The sequence below is a fragment of the Cucurbita pepo genome, chromosome LG09, assembly GCF_002806865.2.
Source record: "Cucurbita pepo subsp. pepo cultivar mu-cu-16 chromosome LG09, ASM280686v2, whole genome shotgun sequence".
Classification (NCBI taxonomy): domain Eukaryota; kingdom Viridiplantae; phylum Streptophyta; class Magnoliopsida; order Cucurbitales; family Cucurbitaceae; genus Cucurbita; species Cucurbita pepo.
The window spans coordinates 6,757,351-6,772,563 of record NC_036646.1 but is presented as its reverse complement, the minus strand read 5'-3'; the positions used below and the strand labels follow the sequence as shown (position 1 = coordinate 6,772,563).

Genomic DNA, 15,213 nt, shown 5'->3' with positions numbered 1-15,213 from the left:
CTCCCTCGCAGACACATTTTAAAAACCTTGAGAGGAATCTCGAAAGGGAAAGCCCAAAAGAGGAAAATATCCGCTAGCGGTGGGCTTAGACTATTACACATCACCTCATAAAATATGTTAGGATAGTATGACATCTAGCTAGTCTAAACATCATTCATGGAAGGTTAGTTGGCGACCCTTTCACAAGGCCACAGAGTCGCTTTGAATCTTGGGGAGCAACCTCCATGTGCCAACCAACTACTAGGTTATCAACATGGTCCCACACCCTCTTTCAGGATGGATTTATAGTGCAGAGGTCCTGCTCAGGAGACCCCTAGTCATTTCCACCAAATAAAGACACTTGGTCATCTCGACATGGTACACTATCATGCCTAACATGAAGGTATGTGTACTCCCACCGCTAGGCAAAGGCGCCACTAGTACTAAGGGCGTATTAGAGGAGATAGGAGACAGACTTTGGTGACACCATCACACTTCTACTAGATTTGTTAAACTTTCTTAGTCGTCCTTGTAGTAGAGATCTACTAGGTTCTTAGGAGCGATTTAAAACTCATCTCTGTTCAGAGCTAACTCTTCAAGGCTAATCAAACTTTTTGGTGNGTTCTCCTCTCCAACCAATGTGGGATCTCACAATCCACCCTCCATGAGGGCCCAGTGTCCTCGCTGGCACACCGCTCGGTGCCTAGCTCTGATACCATTTGTAACAGCCCAAGCCCACTTTTAGCAGATATTGTCTGCTTTGACCTGTTACGTATAGCCATCAACCTCACGGTTTTAAAACACATCTGCTAGGGAGAGATTTCTATACCTTTATAAGGAATGTTTCTCTGATGTGGGATCTTACAATCCACCCTCCATGGGGGCCCAACATCTTTGTTGGCAAACCACTCAGTGCCTGGCTCTGATACCATTACGTATCGTCGTCAGCCTCACAGTTTTAAAACACATCTCCTAAGGAGAGGTTTCCATTGTNTGTACTCTTTAACATTTTCCAGAATTTTTATTTTAATTTACTTTGAATATTTCCTTATCGAAGACGCTTTCGTAAGCATATTAGTTCATGACTTCATTTTATAAAGTCTTCTTAAATGAATGTTTCCACATATAGAAGTTATGTCATATGTGTGTCGCTAGGCCAGTAGAAAGAAATTTGACATTTCATTACCTGATATAAATCTGGACTTCATGTTTTGATATGATGACTAAACTCATATTGAAGAACTTGCAGAGGAAGCAAATTCTGTTCTATGGGTAACAATCTCAGTTTGTAGAGCTCACAGTTGCATCATCACGACACTCTTTGGGTGTAACATGACTACAGACAGACTCCATAGCCTGTACAGAGGCACTAGCAAATCCCATAAGCGCCTGAAAAACGTTGGGAAGGCCTGTTTTCAGATGGTTTAAAGTCATGGACCGCCCAACCTCGACCGAGTTCAGATATTTGGCCTTCTCGGTATCGACAAGCTTCTTCAACGCATCGGTTTTTGCACGCTTTATTGACAAAGGATTCTTGGGGCTCAAACTCTCATTTCCATCGTCACACACAAAGCTTCCCCCAAGTTTTCTTTCCATCTCTGCCAGGGAATGCATCTCTTTTTGAAGTCTCTTATCCAGCTTTTCGTATTTCCTTTGGAGATTCTGTTCTTCCACTTGCTGGAGTAGCAGGGAGTTAATGGCTGACAAGAGATTCTTGATGGCCTCTGAAGCTGCCTGTAAGAAGATGGGGAGGGAATAGAGTGAATAATAATAGGAGAGGAGAATAGAATTTTGATGGTTCTCATGCATAAAACCTACTTAAAGTAGCCAATTTTAAAGTAGCCAATTTTCAATGAGTTAAGTGTAACCGCCTATGCCCGTTAAGTGTAACCGTCTAAGCCCACTGCTAGCAGATGCTTTCACTCGTTACATATCGCCGTCAGACTCACGGTTTTAAAACACATCTGCTAGGGAGAGGTTTCCATACCCTTATAAGGAATGTTTCGTTCTCCTCTCCAACCAATGTGGGATCTCACAATCCACCCTCCATGAGGGCCCAGTGTCCTCGCTGGCACACCGCTCGGTGCCTAGCTCTGATACCATTTGTAACAGCCCAAGCCCACTTTTAGCAGATATTGTCTGCTTTGACCTGTTACGTATAGCCATCAACCTCACGGTTTTAAAACACATCTGCTAGGGAGAGATTTCTATACCTTTATAAGGAATGTTTCTCTGATGTGGGATCTTACAATCCACCCTCCATGGGGGCCCAACATCTTTGTTGGCAAACCACTCAGTGCCTGGCTCTGATACCATTACGTATCGTCGTCAGCCTCACAGTTTTAAAACACATCTCCTAAGGAGAGGTTTCCATTGTTAAAGAATGTTTCGTTCTCCTCTCCAACCGACGTGGGATCTCACATGAAGTAACTAATGCATAAAACCTAAGTACCCACAAACTAAAAATTAAACTGAGAACAAGTACCTTGTCAGGTAATCTTTCAAGTGCATTCTGCCAATTTTCGCAGAGGTTAAGAACCACAGATGAACAGACACTCCGTCTATCATGATCTACAAGGAACTCAGTAAGTTGAGTCCACCTATGGAGGGTTTTTACGTACTCCCTCTGATATTTCACGAGATTGCAGAAGCTGTTGTACCAGACAGTTATCTCAGCTGCGAGCTGAGCAGTGGCTTGGCGATGGTAATCTGTACTTAGATTTACGTCATGGTTGTTAATCTGATGGCTCAACTGCTGGGAGATTTCATTCTGTATTTGATGGCATTCAGACATCATCTTCCACATGTGCAATAACCTGTACAAGAATGAAGCAGAAAAATGAATACGGATCTTTAACAAATGGCTAAAGGTGGAGAGATTATTTTAGCTCTGAATATAGTTTTGATAATCTTAAGCAGGTTTGGTTAACAACTGATATCCAGTCTTAAAAGATCCCCCCCCAACTACAATAACACGACAGAATGAATGAAGATTAGAACATTTTAGTGAGGAGAATATATTCAAGCAGCCAAGTCGCCCATATGTTTTTTGTAAGGTGTTGGGGATGTTTCATTTCGTTTTGAATATCAAGTTAGTAGGATAAACCTTAGATGTAATAGCCCAAGCTCACCGCTAATAGATATTGTCCTCTTTGACTTTCCTTTTTGGGCTTTCCCTCAAGGTTTTTACCACTAATAGATATTGTCCTCTTTGACTTTCCTTTTTGGGCTTTCCCTCGAGGTTTTTAAAACGCATCTGCTAGGGAGATGTTTCCTGTAACGGCTCAGATCCACCGCTAGCAGATATTGTCCTCTTTGGGTTTTTCCTTTCGGGCTTCCCCTCAAGGCTTTAAAACACGTTTGCTAGGGGAAGATTTCCACACCCTTATAAATGGTGGTTTGTTCTCCTCCCCAACCAATGTGGAACATGACAATCCACACCCCTTCGAGGCCCAGCGTCCTCGCTGACACTTTTTCCTACTGGCACACCGCCTCGTGTCTACCCCCTTCGGGGAAGAGCGAGAAGGCTGACACATCGTCCGATGTCTGGCTTTGATACCATTGTAACGGCCCAGATCCACCGCTAACAGATATTGTCCTCTTTGGGCTTTCCCTTTCGGGCTTCCCCTCAAAGCTTTAAAACACGTCTGCTAGGAGAAGGTTTCCACACCCTTATAAATGGTGGTTTGTTCTCCTCCCCAACCAATGTGGGACATGAAAATCCACCCCCTTTCGAGGCCCAGCGTCCTCGTTGGCACTTTTTCCTTCCTCCAATCGATGTGAGACCGCCCCCAAATCCACCCCCTTTTGGGACCCAGCGTCCTTACTGGCACACCGCCTCGTGTCTACCCCCCTTCGGGGAACAGCGAGAAGGCTGACACATCGTCTGGTGTCTGGCTTTGATACCATTGTAACGGCCCAGATCCACCGCTAACAGATATTGTCCTCTTTGGGCTTTCCCTTTCGGGCTTCCCCTCAAAGCTTTAAAACACGTCTGCTAGGAGAAGGTTTCCACACCCTTATAAATGGTGGTTTGTTCTCCTCCCCAACCAATGTGGGACATGAAAATCCACCCCCTTTCGAGGCCCAGCGTCCTCGTTGGCACTTTTTCCTTCCTCCAATCGATGTGAGACCGCCCCCAAATCCACCCCCTTTTGGGACCCAGCGTCCTTACTGGCACACCGCCTCGTGTCTACCCCCCTTCGGGGAACAGCGAGAAGGCTGACACATCGTCTGGTGTCTGGCTTTGATACCATTGTAACGGCCCAGATCCACCGCTAGCAGATATTGTCCTCTTTGGACTTTCCCTTTTGGGCTTCCCCTCAATGCTTTAAAACGCGTCTGCGAGGGGAAGGTTTCTACACCCTTATAAATGGTGGTTTGTTCTCCTCCCCAACCAATGTGGGACATGACATTTTCACACCCTTATAAAGGGTGTTTTGTTCTCCTCTCCAACCGATGTGAGATCTCACAGTCCACCCCCCTTTGGGGCTCAACCTCTTAACTGGCACATTGCCTGATGTCTGGCTCTCATACCATTTGTAACAGTCACCCCTCTTCGAGGCCCAGTGTCCTCGCTGGCGCTCATTCCCTTCTCCAATCGGTGTGAGGGACCTTCCAATCCACCCCCCTTCGGGGCTCAACCTCTTCGTGATGTCTGGCTCTCATACCATTTGTAACAGTCACCCCTCTTCGAGGCCCAGTGTCCTCACTGGCACTCATTCCCATCTCCAATCGGTGTGAAGGACCTTCCAATCCACCCCCCTTCGGGGCTCAACCTCTTCGTGATGTCTGGCTCTCATACCATTTGTAACAGTCACCCCTCTTCGAGGCCCAGTGTCCTCGCTGGCGCTCATTCCCTTCTCCAATCGGTGTGGGGGACCTTCCAATCCACCCCCCTTCGGGGCTCAACCTCTTCGTTAGCACATTGCCCGGTGTTAGGGTCTGATACCATTTGTAATGGTCCAAGTCCACCGCTAACACATATTGTCGTATTTAGGCTTTACCTTTTGGGCCTTCTCTCTAGGTTTTTAAAACGCGTCTGCTAGGAAGAGGTTTCCACACCCTTATAAAGGGTGCTTCGTTCTCCTCCCCAACCAATGTGGGATCTCACATCACATTAGCATTGGGATTAGCATTGGAATTAGCATTGGGGTACAGAGGCGCATGAATGGTAAGCAAATCAAATATACAGGTGGTGAGGGAAAATACAAAGAATCACAATAGGAAAACTGAGGAGAACAAGAAGACAATTGTTCATTCTTCTTCATTCAGAAAGTCATCATTGAATATCCCTGTATACGTAAGTAAAGAAAGGTAAGATTTTCTTGCAATGGCTCAATTGAAAGGTATGTGCATTTACCCCGAAGTTAAAGCAACCAGTTGCGGGTACAGTTCCTCATCCATTAGCGCCAATATTGAAGCACAATGTTCACCCATAGCTTGCCGCAAACGTATAATGTCAGTCTCTAAACTCTCAACAGCCTGGAAAGTTTTCTCAGTTTTGGTCCGATCATAGTGTTCATCCTCTTGTCTTTGCAGTATCAAAGCTTTCTTCTCACGCTCCAAATTGGTAACCTCTTCTTCCTACAAAATACGAAGAAAATTTAAAGAAACGAGGACACAAAAAAATTCTCAATAAAAATTTATGAAGCATACAGAATCATGTACAAGTCATTGAACAACAACCACCACCAGTATCAATATATCAATGGAAACTGCATTTAGTTGGCATCCCTTCATACTACGTAAGTTATGATCTTCAAAAACACTTTAAAAGAAGAATTTTTTTTTTTTTTTTAAGAGCAATGAAGACTATGTTGAGGATGGTTGGGAGGGAGACCCACATTGGCTAATTTATGGAATCATCATGGATTTATAAGTAAGGAATACATCTCCATTGGTATGCGGCCCTTTGGGGAAACCCAAAGCAAAGCAATGAGAGCTTATACTCAAAGTGGACAATATCATACTATTGTGGAGAGCCGTGATTGCTAACATGGTATCAGAGCCATACCCTTAACTTAGCTATGTCAATAGAATCCTCAAATGTCGAACAAAGAAGTTGTGAGCCTTGAATGTGTAGTCAAAAAGTGACTCAAGTGTCGAACAAAGGGTGTACTTTGTTCGAGGACTCCAGAGAAGGAGTCAAGTCTCGATTAAGAAGAGACTGTTCGAGGGCTCAATAGGCCTTAGGAGAGATTTTATGGTGTACTTTGTTCGAAGGGAGGATTGTGGAGTTGAGCCTCGATTAAGCCTCAGGAGAGGCTTTATGGTGTACTTTGTTCGAAGGGAGGATTGTGGAGTCGAGCCTCAATTAAAAGGAGACTGTTCAAGGGCTCCATAGGCCTCAGGAGAGACTTTATAGTGTACTTTGTTGGAGGGGAGGATAGTTGAGAATTGTTGGGAGGGAACTAACCGAATTAACCATGTCTTTTGGAGTGTAAACAGTAAGGTCATTGACCAAAGATAATTTTCATTGAAAATATTAGCTAAAACCTTGTCCCAACTTGATCAAGAATTATAAGTGGAACTAAATAGAGTGAAGTTGGATAAGCAAGATTCAGATAGCGAGTATGATAAAACTCCCCCTGAGCTGTTAGACATCCTAAAGAATTATGAATCGTGTTTAATTGGCCCATCAGGTTGCCACCACAACGGAAAATTAAGCACCATATAGAGTTACAAGAGGGAAGACAACCCGTGAATGACCAACGTTACAGATATGCACATGAGCAAAAATCAGAGATCGAAAGGCTTACCAGAGAAATGTAGGCTTCAGGTATTATCAAACCAAGCACGAGTCCTAACTCTAGTCTCGTGCTCTTAGTCAAGGAAAAAGATGGGAGATGGAGGTTTTGTGTCGATTACAAAGCACTAAATCAAATGACCCTTCCAAACAAATTTTCAATACCGATTCTAGAAGAGATGCTTGATAGCTTCATGGGTCCCAAGTGAATTCTAAGCTTGATCTCTAATCGAGGTTTCACCGGATCCAAATGAATGAGATAGATATCTAAAATACCCTTTTTTTAAACGCACAGGGGCCATTACTAGTTCTTCGTGATATCATTTGGGTTTATGAATGCACCAACAACCTTCCTTCTCATGAACAGTGTTGGTTCTTAGATTAAATGTCCGTNTTTTTTTTTTTTTTTTTTTTTTTTTTTCTCTTCTGTGTTTAACAGGCGATTAAGGTATCAGATACCTAACAACATTCTCAGGTCAGAATTAACATTTCTACTCACTCTTCTTATACAAGCAACACCAATTAGGAGACCAGCATGACAGAATGAGAGGAAAAGTGGACTTCATCTTGCATATGAGGATGTCTTTGAGGAGTTACTTCCACATGCCAAAGTGGGTCTTAGGACATAAGGGGGGAAATGTTCAAATTAAACTACCCTATAGGAATACGATAAGGATGAGAAGTTTCTTCATGGCAACAGCGAGGAAAACAAAACATATATTCTGAGATATTGCATACCAGTTCATTTCAGCACGATTCTTATTTTATTTACCTTTACGTCTTTTTGAAGTCTTTGCTCTACTGCATAAAGCTTTTGCAGGGTGATACAATGAGCTCCAGGCCGACATGGTTCATTGGAACCACAAAACTCAACTGTATCTGTTGTAAATTGAAGTGAATTAGATGACCACCTCCGCGATAGTGCATTGAAGACCTTAGCAGAACTGCTTCTCTTCCCTGTAAATCATAGGTTGCAGAATCGCATAAGGGATTTGCAGAAAACTAATGGGAACTGATGATTGTCCTATCCGAAAACATTTTAAGACGAGTCAACTCAGGATTACCATCAACCACATGAACAACTCTCAGAGAATTCCCACTTGACATTTTCATCAATGACATAGATAAAAACTAAAGAACAAACATGGATGCATAGTACATGTACATGACGAAGATCATAATTGATTAGATTACAAGTTTCGTCTCCGTCTCTAAATTTTTTAGAATTGTGTTCAATAGGTCTCTTAATTTTGAAAAGTATCTAATGCTTTCGTCTGATAGGTTCTTCAAATTTATAAAGCAACTAGCACATTCTCAAATTTTTTTCTTTGAGTCTAGGTTCAGGATATATAAAACATATGTTAAACTTCATATTATCTGAAACTAGGATTAGACAGAATTCTGAACTTTTTGGTTATGTATTTATTTTGCCAAACCTAGAAGTATGCATCTCAAAAATAAGAAAAAGCACATGAAATCCATGAAAAGAATGTCAAAAAACGTCTACCAGAAAAAAGTTCAGAGAAGTTGATTGAGACATCGACCTCAAAGCAACAAATATCAGCATAATAAACTAAAAAGAGATAAAAAAAAACAAACAATCCGCACTTCTCGTGCCCTTTGTGGAGCTTATGGCTGAAAAGAAATAAGCTACTATTTTAGGACAAGTCTACTTGATTATCCAACTTTTGGTCTATGATAAAGCTTAATCCTTCTTCATAGTACATTAGCCTTAACAAATTCTTTTATAACTATCCTCTCTCTTTGATTTTTCTGTTGAGGATTGTTGGGAGGTTGGCTGGTTTAGGGAATGATCATGTATTTATAAATAAGGAATACATCTCCATTGGAGGCGGATGGATTTATAACTAAGGAATACATCTCCGTTGGTATGAGGAGAAGCACAAAGTAAAATCATGAAACCTTATGCTCAAAGTAGACAATATCATACCATTGTGGAGGTCTCATACCCCGGGCTTTAGGCTTTTTTTTCAGTTTTTTGTTTCATATAAAAATAAACAACAACAACATCAGCATACCAAATCTGCTAGTGTTGAATGCTCCCAGAGTTAAGAACAAATACATCGTTAAGGCACAGACTACAATTGCAAGAGGGATGTAGGGGCAGCACGCTCAATATTAGCCTCATCAAATAAGTTCAGCGCCATAATCAAAGGGAAGAAATAAAACCATACAAATTCTATTAGTTAATGGGTTCTTTTTTGAACAATCTCTAAGAAATTCAAATATGAAAGCTGTAAATGAGATAAACTGCACAAAGAAGGCAAAAAAGTGGACAAAGAAAGAGAGAATTTACTCTTGTTTTCCCTGAAGTTATGTGGCTGAAAATCATTTCCAACGCTGATATCAATAAGAACAGCTATTTCCTTTATACCGCTGGATGCTTTAAGAAAATACTCATCGAGTTCCTTCACCACAGCTCCCAACGTTTTCTTTTTCTTCCATGATATCATGCCCATGTCTCTAGCAAATTTCATATGCAAGCTAGTCGTAGAAGAACTACAATTCACCAAGTCCCTTTGCTCTGGATTCACAACATCTTCTACAGCTTCTTCCTCAAATTCACTCCTAGTTTCAACCCAATTTTCCTCTTCAACTGGTCCAACAATTTCACTTTTCTTTTGTTGATGCACAGAAGAATGCTCAAAAGGATCCCAATGCTCCCAGGATGAGCTCAAAATTGGAGGTGATGGGGAATGATCACCCTCATCATCATCAGTAACAATGCTTCCTTCTGGGATAAATTCATCTTTCCGGCCATCTTCAGCTCTATGCTTCCTCAAATCAGGGCTAAACGGCGGAGGTGGCGGGGGAGAGGGAGGCAAGGGAGGAGGTGGTGATGGAGGAGATGCCAAGCCATAAATAGTATCTTCAAACTCCAATGTTTCGGACTCAGTAAATTGTCTAAGAGTGGCACCTGTGTTCTTCAATGCCCGCAAGTAAATTAACAGAGCATCTGCAAATTCTTTTCTAAACCCTATTAACTGTTTCATTAGCTTCTTCCTCTCCCTACATGCCTTCACTTTCTCCTCCTCATTGATACTTGAAGCAGCACAACCCATTTCACCAAATGAATGGCTAATGGAAGATATTGGCTATGGAGTTTCAATCACAAACGCAAGCAAGCAATTGAAAGACGATCAAGAAGCACAATGATTTGGGAGAAACCCCAAACCTAGAATTAACTTAAACAATGCCTCAGAACTCCATTAAAGAAGCTACTCTCCAACCTTGATTTCAGGTGATTACAGAGCTCAAAGAAACAGCAAAAAGAAGTTCATAACCAGCAAAGTCCCAATCGCAAAATTACAAGATCGAAGAACAAGGGAAACAAAAAAATACCACCGAAACTTGACGATGCTTTTCTTAGCTGAGGTTCAAACTTCGACTCCTTTTGCGTTACGATTTACAGCGCTTGATTGGACAAGGATTCATAACAAAAGACAACGGAAGATGGAAAAGAATCAGTTCAAAACACAAAATCTGATTGATCTCACAACCAAACAAGCTCAGAACAGTATCGCAGAATTATTTTACTCCAGGAGAATATTTAATTGATGAAATGATGGAAAAGAACATTAGAACAGTCGCTCTGACATGTAGAAACTGCCAGCCGCAGAATCCGCTGCCCCTATTACACCCAGAAGAACATCATCAACCATAACCAATCGATAATGCGACAACCACAGATGGTTTCTGAAAAAATCGTCGAACAGAAAGGGAAATTTTCAGTAATATCGAGAAGAAGCTTGTGATTTCTGAGTACCTGAAGCAGAGTGTCGCCTGTTTCTGTTCGTCCTCTACACAAAATGGAAGTTTTAGAGAGAGAATGCGTGAGCTCGAAAATCGAGAATCAATGGGGCATCCAATGACTTGGAAAGCTTATCTTAGAACCCACCAATTGCAATTATCCATAATCATCATCATCATCATAACCACCATTAATGGCGGTTCTCTGTTTCTTTCTTTACACGAAGAATTTACTGTGTTCAAAAGGGGGATTGGTCCAAAATTCGTATGATTCTGCTAGAACTTTCAACGCAAGATTGTTCCATTTCACGAGAGATTTCTTACAATTACTTTGTCTAAGCATAACAAGATAATTAATATTCATAGTGGTAACAGTTAGATGTGTTGGACGATCAAAGTCGACTAATTTAGAACATGATCATGAGTTTATAATCAAGTAATACTCTCTCCGAGTGGTGTGAGACAGTGTGTAGAAGTCAAAAGAAAACTCACGACAGCTTATGCTCAAAGTGAACAATATTATATCATTATGGAGAGTAGTGTTCGTCTAACATGGAATCAGATTCATGCCCTAAACTTAGTCATGCCAACAGATTGGTAAATCCCCAATGTCAAACAAAGGACTCCAAAAGAAAAGGAGTCAAGTGTGGTCGAAAGCATAATCAGAAATGACTAAGACAAAGAGTCGAGCCTCAGTTAAAGGGAGGGGAGACGTACTTTGAATTTATTATTATTATTATTTTCTAAAAAATATTTCTAAATTTTTATTAAAAAAATAAAGTGTATTGTTAGTATTTTATTTTGATAAAATAATGTTTTAATTCAAAATTAATATAGAATTAAATGGCTTATTAATAACGCTAAATCATTCAACTTTGTTTTTCTCTCTCAATAATACTAAAAAATACTAGTAAATTTTTTTTTAAAGTTAAAAAAATATTCGTTAATATTTATTTTAAAAAAATTTTAAAAATATTTAAAAAGTTTTATTAATACATTTTTTTTTTAAGTTTAAAAATACTTTTAGCATTAGAACCATATTTAAAAATTACTTTAAAATTAAAAATATATATATATTATTTTGTAAAAATATTTTTTGAACTTTTTATAAAAGTTTTAAAGTATTTTTAATTTTTTTTTTAGGTTTAATGATATTTTTGTTTTTATAATAAGGTATAAAGTTAAAAAGGTTATTTTTATTAATTTAAGTAATAAAAACAAAGACTTTTTAAATTTTTATTAAAATATTTAAAAGCAAAAGGCACAAATATTAATACTAAAGGCAATTGGTAAGTAGGAATAAGAATAATAACAAGGGGAATTGGCCATCCTAACGTGCAGCCACCGGCTACCGGCATTGACCCTTTTTTCCTTCACCATTGTCCCATCTTTTTCCAAAGTTTTTATTATAAGTTACCGACACATCGACCGNTTTTTTTTTTTTTTTTTTTTCTATTCAAGTCTATTGGCCATGATTCTCCTTTTTGACTTGTGGGTCATTTAAAAGTATGCACTTGGAACTTTAATAAATTACTTTATTTTTTCTGTTTAAATTCTGATAAATTGGAAATTAAAAAAAAAATTATTGATATGTATGTCACACCCTAAGTCATGCAACACATCCTCGCTCACATGTTGCAGTATACATACGTAAGGGAGAGAAAGATCGAGAGAGAGAGGGTACTTACCAGTGTATCTCAGTCGATGGCACGAACTCGGCACGGTGACGAGGAGAATTAGTTCCAACAAGTGTTGTTCTCGTTGTTGGTAGCAGAGGAAACATACAGAGACGTCGGAGGAGGAAATTGGAACTGGATCCGAGGCGGAGGAATCGGGCGATGAAGAAAGACCCATGGGTCGGATTCGGGTAGGAACCCGTTGCAATTCGGATTCAACCCGACCCACACACACAACCCATTGCAAATTGAACTCAGCCCAGCTCGCGTACGTTTTGACTCTCACGCCGTCTACGGCCCGACCTGCACGTGCTCTCTTGTTGGCTTCATTCGTTCGGCTTAGTGGCTTAAAAACAACGCATTTGGCACAGTGTACAATTTTTATATCGTTCCCTAAGTTTTCGACTCTAAAGTTGTTTTTGACCTTATTAAAGGCATTTGAGGTCAGTAAGACTCCGGTTTACTCAATTATAAATAATCTTAGGAGTAATATTGAGAGTAATCATTGTATTTGGCTACTAGTATGTCTTAGGAATGTGATATGGGTTGTTATAGGTGAAGTTAAGAATGGAAGGACAATTTCAAAGCAACTATAAAATAGTTAGGGACTTAACCGAAGACCCACCGAAGTAAGTGACCTTATTGTTGGAGTTAGAGAATTGAATGTGTATGATGACGCATATCCCGTGGTCCCTGCATGCGTCATAATGTTTACGCTATGTTTACATGTTCTATGTAATGACATGATGCTATGTTATATATGCATGTGATATCCATTATGTCATGATGCGAATGAAACGAAACACTATGTACGTCATGCTATATTTTGCCATGTAAAACTATGTGATGGATTATGTGATGATATAAGTTTAAGGTCATGATGACTACCATGTATACGTGATGCATATATCTATGTCATGGATGAAAGGAAATAGGAAATGATGTTGATATTATGCTATGATTTTAAACTAAGGGAACCTCATGCATTTATGTATGTCATGTATATCGGGATACTTCCCCATTATGTTATATTAGTATGGACGCATACCTTCGATATTTATGTTCGTCATGATATCATACGAGCATGTCCTTTTTCTATGGCATCCGGCGACATGTTAGCGCGTTGTGCCCTATCAAACCAAGCCTAGAGGGTATGTACACGAACCCGCTTGGTGAATCCATGTGTGCATGCGTGGGTCGTGTGTGAGGAAGTACCACACATCCAACCCTGCTCGGAACTGAAAATAGTCCAAGGTCATGCTACGGTTTTGAAGGATAAGTCTCATCATATACGTGTGTGATTGCATTACTAGCCCCAACAGTGGGCAGTGGGATGACATACTGAGTATTTCTTAAAATATTGAACCCACGTGCTACTCTTATTTTCTAGGTAAAGGTAAAGTGCCCCTGCACAGATAAAGGTGAATGTTGGAATAACCATGGAAGTCAAGATATGATCTAGTTTCTTGTTTTCAATTAAACATATAAATCCATGGATTCGTTTAAAAATGTTTTATTTTAAAATTCCGCATATGTTATCAAAGGCATGCATGTAGTCACGCCTCTGATTTAGGCAAGAAAAATTACGGGTATTATACTCGGTGTAACAGCCCAAGCCCACCGCTAAAAAATATTGTCTGCTTTGGCCCGTTACGTATCGTCATCAACCTTACAATTTTAAAACGCGTCTTTTTAGGAAGAGGTTCCACTCGTTCTCCTCTCTGACCGTTGTTGGATCTCACAATTATTTTTCTACTGAAATATAACCGCTACAATGTGTATGATGTGACTTTTTTTAATGCAGAAACATTCATTCTAAATAGTTCAGAGATGATGTTATGGACTTACACTTTAAAAATAAAATTCTTAAATCAATCCAGAACGTGTAAGAAACCAGAATAAACAACACGTCAAAAAATTAGAAAACAACATGTTGCCCTAATTTAACCTAAGACTAATAAAGAAGATGAAATGCAACTACCCTAACATTGGTTCCATGGTCTTCACACATTGCCTCTGTCATCCATACGAGGGTGTCTTGCCTTTACCTAAAATGTAAGAGTAGCACACGACGGAAACCTATCATCTAAAACAACATAGCATGACCTTGAGCTCTTTCCAGTTCTAACAGGGTTGGATGTGTGGTATTTCCCCACACACGCACACATGGACTCACTAGGCGACCTCCTATATGTACCCCTTGGGCTTGGCTTCTGTCGGGTTAAACGCACTGACGTGTCGCCAGAAACCATGGAGAGAAAGGCCTGCATGATATCATAGCAAGCATAAACATTGAAGGCATGCACATATACTAACATAACATAACGTGGAAGTATCCCGATACGCGTGAACACAGTTATGTATGAGGTAAGATAACCTCCATTCTTTCATAACAAACTGAATCTAGTAATTATACATACATGATTCTTATACATCATTACATGCATAACATAGCTTCTAAGACATGACGTAAGGAGGTTATGCATCATAGATTTCTTTATGTCAAAACATATCATGACATGTCATAACATAGCATAGCGTATCATAACATATTATGACATGTCATAACATAACATAGCTTATCGTTACATAACACGTCATTTCATTTATACCATTATATTATTTGACATATTCTATAGCGTATATAACATTACATATCAAATCATATCACACATAGGATATGTTGAGAGGCCACTGGGCACGTGTCATTATACATAAGACAATTCTTCCAACCAAATTGATTGTAGATCCACTTACTTGGGTGACCTAGATCGGAGTTACTAATTATTCTTTATACCATCCTGAATCTGCTCCTCAAAGTCCAATTCAACCTCATAATTATCATCTTGATAATACCAACTAAAACAAAATGACTGCAAAGATCAACTGTTTTGTAGTCTAATTATTTGGTTGACCTAGGTCCAAGGGGTGGATTGTAAAATCCGATTGAAGAAAGAAATGGTCCAACTTTTTTGACCGCACGGCGTTATGATCTTGACACACTCATGACTAGCCTTAAAGGGAATTAAGCCCTATATA

The 15,213-nt window shown here is 39.9% G+C and overlaps 1 protein-coding gene across 2 annotated transcripts; it reads right to left on the bottom strand.

Moving 5' to 3' along the window:
* Positions 1-1,139: 1,139 nt before the first annotated feature.
* On the bottom strand, positions 1,140-10,736 carry LOC111801794 (nitrate regulatory gene2 protein-like). Of its 2 annotated transcripts, none has more exons than XM_023685950.1 (6): positions 10,515-10,736; positions 9,045-10,379; positions 7,500-7,684; positions 5,342-5,565; positions 2,465-2,795; positions 1,140-1,713 (listed from the first exon to the last, which is right to left on the bottom strand). In XM_023685950.1, exons 2-6 carry the CDS (start codon positions 9,808-9,810, stop codon positions 1,261-1,263), a joined length of 1,959 nt encoding a protein of 652 aa, XP_023541718.1. In that variant the 5' UTR covers positions 9,811-10,379; positions 10,515-10,736; the 3' UTR covers positions 1,140-1,260. The 2 variants fall into 2 exon arrangements, with proteins under 2 accessions (XP_023541718.1, XP_023541719.1); XM_023685951.1 differs by having other exon boundaries at positions 9,045-10,162.
* Between the last annotated feature and the right edge of the window lie 4,477 nt (positions 10,737-15,213).